At 32.8% G+C, this 9,066-nt stretch overlaps 1 protein-coding gene across 6 annotated transcripts in view; it reads left to right on the forward strand.

The window, feature by feature from the left end:
- URI1 (URI1 prefoldin like chaperone) overlaps nucleotides 1-8,219 on the forward strand; it is a 90,279-nt gene extending 82,060 nt beyond the window's left edge. For 5 of the 6 annotated variants that reach the window (XM_054538812.2, XM_054538811.2, XM_002829012.6 and 2 more), the window contains 5 exons: nucleotides 1-138; nucleotides 1,503-1,866; nucleotides 3,624-3,766; nucleotides 4,811-5,060; nucleotides 7,396-8,219. The exon at nucleotides 1-138 is cut by the window's left edge and continues 31 nt beyond it. In XM_054538812.2, coding sequence (XP_054394787.1) covers nucleotides 1-138; nucleotides 1,503-1,866; nucleotides 3,624-3,766; nucleotides 4,811-5,060; nucleotides 7,396-7,578 — 1,078 coding nt within the window. In that variant the 3' untranslated portion in view covers nucleotides 7,579-8,219. The remainder of the gene's footprint in view (nucleotides 139-1,502; nucleotides 1,867-3,623; nucleotides 3,767-4,810; nucleotides 5,061-7,395) is intronic. The other variant, XM_054538813.2, reaches the window with a different exon arrangement.
- Nucleotides 8,220-9,066: the final 847 nt, after the last annotated feature.

Genomic DNA, 9,066 nt, shown 5'->3' on the forward strand with positions numbered 1-9,066 from the left:
CAAACCAAAAACTTCAGATATTTTTGAAGCAGTTACTGCAAATGATGTGAAATCCAAGGATTTGCTAGCTGATAAAGAACTGTGGGCTCGACTTGAAGAACTAGAAAGACAAGAAGAATTGCTGGGTGAACTTGATAGGTACTTGATGACAAATTATCTTTCCAAGATAATTTGTTTCTATACACATTTCCTCATTAATCTTTTTCTTCATTAATAAAATAATATGTGTTAATTGAAGAAAATGCAGGGAAGCATAATATATTATCAATAATCCTTTCACCTCAAGATAAACATTAATTCTCTGGAATATTTTCTTATAGGATTGTGTGTTTGTGCATATTCCCATGCATGCACATGTACTTAAATACTTAAGATCAACATCTTCATTTTTTATTATAGCCTATTTTATATAATTAATTATACCAGATAGTTGGCTTTTAATAATCATGGATTTAATATATATAATGTTAAATTTTAAATGAAGTATTTTTATACCACACCCAGGTTAGTGCTCTATCTTTGAATGTGTTGTGAAAAACAAAAATACACTTTGAAGTTAAATTTGATACAGTAAAATGTTTATTCTTGCTTTCCTTTTATAAACTTTGGAGCAGGTAATTTGTTATCTGGTCAGATAGCTATATGTATGAGAAACTACCAAATTGCTGTTTGAAATCCACATTAGCACACACTTGGAATTGTTAAAATGCTAAATGAAGTCTGCTACTCGAGAAGTTCCTATATTATTTTGCTTAAATGATGTACCATATGCAATAATTAGTTTCTGTGAAAAATAGGGCAGGAAGCATAAAAGTTTCTTTTTCCTACTGTTTGACCTATAAATTCTTAGGTCTTTTTGATTAACTGATACTATTCATTTTTTAAAACCAGTTTTGGATCGTGTGATTTTCCTTGGTCATGATTCTCTTTCTATTTTTTGTATGATGTTATTTCAGTTCTGTTGCATTTTCAATTTTGTTATTTTTGTAAGGTCCTCAAATCTTTTATAGAATCAAGTATGGTAAATGTTCACTCATGCATATAGATATATTCATGTGCATATGTATAAATCCTTTATTTTTAAAAATTACAATAATACATGCTCATTGTAAAATATTCTGAGTATAGGAGTAGAAAATAAGTGTGTATTATGTGGTTTCAATTTCTAGTCTTTAGAGATAAATGTTCTCTGAATTTCTTACAACTTTATTATTATTGGTACTATATTTATATTGCATATGGCCAATATCTTGCAAAGATAAAAAAATTATCTTCTATATTCTACTTATGTCTGAATAACCGCAATATATAGAAGCAGCATAGGAACTGTTTTTTGTTAATTTATTTCAAAACATTTTTTTGTTTTTGAACTTACAATTCTAGTTTTAAAAATACTTTATTCAAGATCTTAGTATTTACCCATGGAAACTAACTGGAAATTTAAATAATGTAAAATTCTAGTATGTTTGTTTGATCTTGTTAATTTTCTTCTCCCTTACTAGTAAGCCTGATACTGTGATTGCAAATGGAGAAGATACGACATCTTCTGAAGAGGAAAAGGAAGATCATAACACAAATGTGAATGTGATGCATCAAGTAACAGACTCTCATACTCCTTGTCATAAGGATGTTGCAAGTTCAGAACCATTCAGTGGTCAAGTGAATAGTCAGTTGAACTGTTCAGTGAATGGTTCCAGTTCTTACCACAGTGATGATGATAATGATGATGATGATGATGAGGATGATGATGATGACGACAACAACAACATTGACAACGATGATGGTGATAACGACCATGAGGCTTTAGGGGTTGGAGATAATTCTATACCAACAATATATTTTTCACATACTGTTGAGCCTAAGAGGGTTTGTATACTTTTAACTTTACTAATTTTGCATATAATTTGAACATTAAGCATTATGATATTTTTTAGAAGAGCAATATTAACTAACAATCATTATCATTGTGAATAGTGCCAGACAGGAAAATCATCTTTTGCCTCTTGTTCTGACCAATTTAAGAAGAGAAAGGGAAAAAAAAAATTTAGTTAGCTGGTATTGGTCCATTGTTCCCTGAAACAATGCATTGTTTGAGGTCTGGAAGGGGATCAGATTTGAGTGGCAACTACTGTAACTTCACCTGTCCTTCATTCAGAGAGTTTTCTTAAGAATCCTGGAGTTAAATTATATTGTGGACGTTTTGGTGTGCTTAGGATGTTGAAAGTGACTGCATTAGTTAAATTTTTAATTATACCAGGTTGTTTTCTATGGACATAAAATGAATACTTCATAAGCACAAAGGGAAAATGTAGGAGGAAGTAAAAATTAGTTTTTTTTCTGACAAAGTAAATATAAACATCTGTGGATAATCATGACTTAGAATTTTGGCATTTTAGAGCTGGGGGTGACTGTGGAGATTTTCTAATACAGAGTTTTAAAGCTTTTCTCTAGTATGAAAAGCCTTTTGTTCCCTCCATACTTACTGTAGAATCCCAGTATTTAAAATAGATCAAAGCAGGTTGGCTCTGATTGAAGGAAGGATAGGCTGCCTTAAGTCCATCTTTGCCCTCTCTCTGCTCCATGTACTGCTCTAAGGAGACACTGGGAATTCATCTAATTCATCTTTCTCAGGGAAATTTAAGGCCTAGAAGACATAGATCTGGTTGATAATAAAACAGGAACTCTTTCGCCTCAGTGAAAAGTGCCCTTTCTATAGAATATCCCGATTGCCTGTATCAGAGTTAAGGGTCTGTGGTATCATTCTTAAGTGTGTGTGATTATTATTTAGTAAAATATGTTTAAAACATATTTGATATTTCTTAGCTTCCTGAAGTTATTCCTGCTGCAATATGCAGTGAAATAATTGTTCGTGTTTTTATATTCTAATATATCAGACTGAAGGGGTCTTGCCCTGATTCTTCGGGAAAAGTTGACTGAGATGATTAGCCAGAAAAAAAGGTCGCTTTTTGATTCTTTTGCCAGGCTTTTACTTTTTTCCTGTTTTCATTTAGATAAAACAGAAAGAACAAATATTATTTGCAGGAATGTTACAGGGAAAAATGGTCATTATTGTGGAAAGTATGCTCCAAGTGCTGACTAGGGGTAGAAAAATAACATGTTAACCCCATGTGAACCCTGAACAGGGTTGGTTTTTATTTTTTTACTCCTTCAATTTCTAAAAATTAGAGACGTTTTAAAAATTCTAAATAGGCACTATTTAATAGTACTTTTATGACTTAAAGATTATATTCTTACCGAATTTTTGTTTATACTCTTTCTTTTGAAATACATAATTCAAGCCAAACACTTATATCAAAGGAATGGGGTGATATGAAGTTTATAAGAAATCTAGCATTTAGTTCAAATGTATTTTGCTTTCTCTACAATAATAAAGACACTGAAGACTAGGATTTGTTAATAAAGAAGATTTTCTTTAGATGTCATAGATCTATGAGGTAAGAACTTTTTTAAAAATTCCATCTGATAATGCACATCATTTTAGCATCAGAAAATTTCAGCTGCCTCTCTTACTATTATTTCTTTAGTTATAGAGTTTATTTGTTTTGGTTTCACTTTGATTTAATTTGTCAAAAGATTCTTAAGTTCTTGCTCTGAAATTTTAGGTCCGAATAAATACTGGAAAGAATACCACTTTAAAATTCAGTGAAAAGAAAGAAGAAGCCAAACGTAAACGAAAGAACAGCACTGGCAGTGGCCACTCTGCCCAGGAGCTGCCGACCATCAGGACGCCTGCAGACATTTACAGGTGGGAGGCGCTCACAGCTGCAGGGCAGTCTGCTGGCCTTGCCTCTCTTTCTGCCACTGAACCTTTACTGGAGAAAGTTGACTGTAACACAGAAGACCCTCGCTGAAAAGTGAAGTGTTCTGAAGAGTTAACTTAGGATCTGATAGGCTAACCGGCTGTAGCTTCCCAGTCCAGAGCAGTAGGAATGGAGGAATTTTTTTTTTCACTTTCTCCTCTTCACCAGTGCTTTTGAAACATTTCCAAATGGTCTAGTTAGAAAATCTTGTATCTTCAGAAAGCATTTTTGTTTCCAGTGGGCTAGGGCCGTACGTTTCTACCACAGCCGTAACATGCTTGGCATGCAGTTTACCTTTTCAGAGTAGAAATTATACTGTTGCAGGTTTTTTTTTTCTTTTTTTTGGAATTGTTTGTTGAGAAAACTATCACTTGAAAATACCTACTGTTTCAATGACCCTTATTTATAAATCAGTGAAAATTGCTAAATGTATACATGGGTCTAAAACTTTATGTAGAATTTTGGCAAACCATGCTATTGCCACCTAGGACATGCTTAAAAATAACATGCTGTGTTTTTGTTCTCACTCATAGGTGGGAATTGAACAATGAGAACACTTGGACACAGGGTGGGGAACACCACACACCGGGGCCTGTTGTGGGGTTGGGGGAAGGGGGAAGGATAGCATTAGGAGATATACCTAATGTAAATGATGAGTTAATGGGTGCAGCACACCAACATGGCACATGTATACATATGTAACAAACCTGCACGTTGTGCACATGTACCCTAGAACTTAAAGTATAATAAAATAAATAAATAAAATAACATGCTGTGTTTTATTAGGCCAGAGAAATATCTTTCAAAATAGTATGAAGATACCGTTTGAGGCTATAAAATTATTGTGATTGTGACTATTTTAGTTATAAGATTGTAATAAAAATTTTCAGATTAATTTCTAGAATAGATTCAAGGAAATTTTCAAAAAGTTATTCTCAGTTTTATGAGTTACGTACAGTGAATGTATATATATGTTTTGAATATCACAGAGCCTTCGTTGATGTTGTGAATGGAGAATATGTCCCTCGCAAATCCATCCTGAAGTCTCGAAGTAGAGAGAATAGTGTGTGTAGTGACACCAGTGAAAGCAGTGCTGCTGAATTTGATGATAGGCGGGGAGTTTTGAGGAGTATCAGCTGCGAAGAAGCCACTTGCAGTGACACCAGTGAGAGCATTTTGGAAGAGGAACCACAAGAAAATCAACAAAAGAAACTTTTGCCCTTATCGATAACACCTGAGGTGTGTGTGTGTCTCTTTTAATTCTTTATTTCATATAGTATCTTTGACCAATTTTAGCTATTTAATCTGAAAAGTCATAAGATTAAATTCTAGGTTTTATACTTTCTTGGTACTAATTAATAAAAAATTAATAGTCACAAACAGTACAAATACTGTGATATTCAAGTAGTTTATTTTTTGATAAACACATTACTTGTCTTAACGTTCTATTTCAGCAAAATGGGAAATTTAAAATGTCTTACTTGGCATTATGTATTACATTTGTAGCTAGGAAATTATTTAGCAGTTTATTTTAAATAAATTACCAGTAGGTCATTTTCTGATAGTGTAAGGAGCAGATTACACTATTCTCTTTTAAATACCTTGGCTAAGTTAAAGAAAAATAATGCATGCATAGCAGATAATTATCTAAAGTCTAATATTTTACCCTGTACCAGTGAAACTTAACTCTTGGGGGATTATGGAATTGTTTTATAATCTGATGAAAGCTGTGAAAAGATGGTGCACACTCAGTACACTTTCACCACCACACTTCTTGCAGTTTTTGGTGGCGGTGCAGGGGAGGTTAGGAAATCCCCAAATAAGGATGTCTGTGAAATATAAGGCTATTGATTTCTTCATTCTTGTGTTTTGGTGCGTATTTGAAGTTTTCAATTTAAAAAGTATTTAGGAAGATTGGAGAACCCATGCCTGGATCAAACCAGTGTACACATTTGTATATACAGTAAGATACATGCATATATATAAATAACCTTATCTAAAAATTCCATTGCTTTTACTAAATGGTATTATACTCAGTGTATTAAATGGTAATGGGGGATGGAGATTGGTAGCATTTAGGGACAGTACATATGACTAGAATGTTTTCTTCCCCTCTTCTTAGTATAATGATCTTAGGTGACCTGGAAAGTATCTTACCTTATTTAATAGTCTTCCATACTGTTAGAAAACAGGTAATGGATGTTATCAGGTAATTGCTGATAAATATTTGAAAATTAGTTTTTTGTAAGGACTTAGTGTATCATGGTACAGCTAGAGTGTGGAACCTATTTTTTATTTCACCCTTAGTAGCTTTGCATTTTGTTTAATAGTAGTTGCTATAAATTTTTTAACATCAAAGAAATAGTTCATGATTATGGTAAGTACTTTGGAAGATATCCTTTTTAGTATCTTTTTAAATGCTAAAATACCTCTTTTTCAAAGGCATTTTAAATAGAAGGAGGAGAAGAAGGCTGGCTCTGTGCTCATCGTGATAAAGTGGAGTTTTTAGGAAAGTAAGCTTTAAGCTGCTTTTACCAGTTGAACTCCAAAAATAATGTAGGAGAGAGATGGCTTTCTTTGTTTTTGTTTCAGTGGTGGGGCAAGGTAGAAGAAGGTGGCTTTTTAAATTATTCAGGTGATACGTTGTTTTAACTAATTTTGAGCACTTGGTAGACAGAGGAAAGCAAAAAGTACATTAAAGTTCACCCGTCAAATTTTCATTTGTAGAGGGAAGGATGGAGGTTCTAAATACCAGCAATCTTAAAAAAAAAAAAAAAAATTAACTCCTTGTGTCTTACCTATTTTTGTATAAAACGACATGTACAGATAATTCCAGCAGTTTATGCACATTGTTTAATTCTGTTCCAGTTGAACATATAGTTGACCAGATTAAATGCAGCAAACATCCAGGTGAAATTGAGTCATTTCTTTTTTTGTGGAACTTCTGATTTCTGTCATTGAGTTAATTATATTAAAATTTTGAAACCTGTACTTATTCCTATTAGTATCAGCACTTTTATTTTCTAACTTCCACTGATCTTTTAAAATTGAGGCAATATGCAGTAAAATATTTAAATAATTGCATAAGCACCACCAAAGAGATGTCAGTTAGAAATGTCAGTACTGGTGAAACTAAGCTATTGGCTAGCAGGCAGCAAGGCCACCATAAGATAGCTCATTCATCAACTGATGTACAAAAGTCAGAGTGTGACACTCTAATAGCATTTTTATTTTAATACATTATTTTTCACAGCATGGGCTGGACATGAATGGAATGTATGAAAGTTTGAAGACCTTTTATTTATCCATTTCTGTTTTTTCCCAGATAAAATTTACATTTTACATTTTGTTTTCTTGCATGTATACTGTAAAAATTACTTCTATTTGGTGGTGAAATTAAAACTTAATGGTGTTGGTTTCTCTGAACAATTAGTATTTTGGTGTAGTAGTGTTGTCTAGCCAAAAATCTTGTGAATTTACTTTTAATGAAAAGAATTGCTAGATTAGTGAATGGGAAGATTTTGTGGGTGTCTTACTTGCATTTTATTACCATAACCTGACTTTTGTTTTCTAGGCTTTTTCTGGAACTGTTATAGAAAAAGAATTTGTATCACCTTCCTTAACACCACACCCAGCCATTGCTCATCCTGCACTACCCACTATTCCAGAACGAAAGGAAGTTCTGTCGGAAGCATCAGAAGAAACTGGAAAGAGGGTTTCAAAGTTTAAAGCTGCCAGATTGCAACAGAAAAACTAGGCCCTGTCTAGGAAATGGGAATTTACATCCTAACACCTAGTTGTTCATTTGTTTAGAATATCTATAGCAAAATAGGTTACATGTAGTTTGAAATAAGGTATGCTGAGTTACTTTGGCAACAAGTTCTTTTACCCTTATCAGTGGTATTTGAAAAAATCAAAGTAACTGTCTGAATACTTTTAATATTCAGCTTGTTTTGTTAATTCTCTGAATACTGTCAACACTCTTGTCTAAATTTGCCTTTATGATGCAGTGGCAGCATTTTGAATTACTTTTCAAAGAATACTGTTCATATGCATTGTTTTTGTGTTTCAAACTAAATACAGGCAGTTTTGTGCCAGCTGTGATATTGTGCATACCATATGGACCATTTTAAAGAAAATTTTAAAATTTCAAATAGATTCAACAATTATATTACTTGCTTTCACATTTTAAAGGCACTTTAAAAAAATCTACTTCTCTTGTAGGTTTTGCGGCTAGTTGGCTATTCAAGAAACCTCGCCCCTCTGAATGTCATACTGTAATCTTTAAGGAAGAAAGCTACATGAATTAATTGTACTCTATGGGAAAATTTCTTTGGAAAGATATTTTGTAAAACTTTTTTTTCCTAGTAAAAACTTTATGAAACTTGGTCTCAAAAATGTTGTGAACTTTATGATACAAAATTGAGTACAGATATGTCCTTGATTCATATATATGCTACATGTATCACACAACAGATCTGGAATTCTTTCACTTCCTCAGATACTTCTTTCTCCCTTAGTTTTTGCAGTTTCACTGGGATTATGTTTTGGGAGACAAGGAAAGGTCTAGATGCTTAAACATGTTAAATAAAAATTCCTTACAGTTTCATCTTCCCAACATTTTCATTCTTTAAGGCTACTTTCCTGCTAACTGAAATAACACATTTACTTTTACCACAATTCCTCAAAATAAAGAGAAATTTATTCTAACATTGAAAATAACGTTACAAGTTAATCATTAGCTTGATGCATGCTAAAATGTAGCTTTTAAAAAGCATTCTGCATTAGTACTAAAATAAGCCATCAATGCCAGTCCACCCTCTATTCATGGCTAAATATTTAAAGGTTATTTATAGCTTCTTTAATGAATTCTTCTTAAACAAAGTGAAATTATGTCCTAGAAAAGTAGAAGCTATTCGTAACTAGAACAGTGCAACTTTAAAGTTTTATGAATATGTATTTTAATGACAAGGGGGCGAGCTTGAATCCCCACTAGTTAATGGATAATTCAAACCGAGGACCGATTTTGAAAGATCACCTAAAAATGTAGATTTGTTCTTTAGTAAATTTAGATCAACTATGCATATATTTTGTAGTTAAATCTTTCAGTCCATGCCCCAGCCCTCACCAAAACCAAAGCAGAAATTACACACACAAAGATGTTCCCGTTACGAATTGCTATTCACATGAGACTTTCTGTGCTAGATTTTTTTCTCAGAAACAAACTTTACTGTAGGACTATTGT

The sequence above is a fragment of the Pongo abelii genome, chromosome 20 (assembly GCF_028885655.2).
Source record: "Pongo abelii isolate AG06213 chromosome 20, NHGRI_mPonAbe1-v2.0_pri, whole genome shotgun sequence".
Taxonomy (NCBI): domain Eukaryota; kingdom Metazoa; phylum Chordata; class Mammalia; order Primates; family Hominidae; genus Pongo; species Pongo abelii.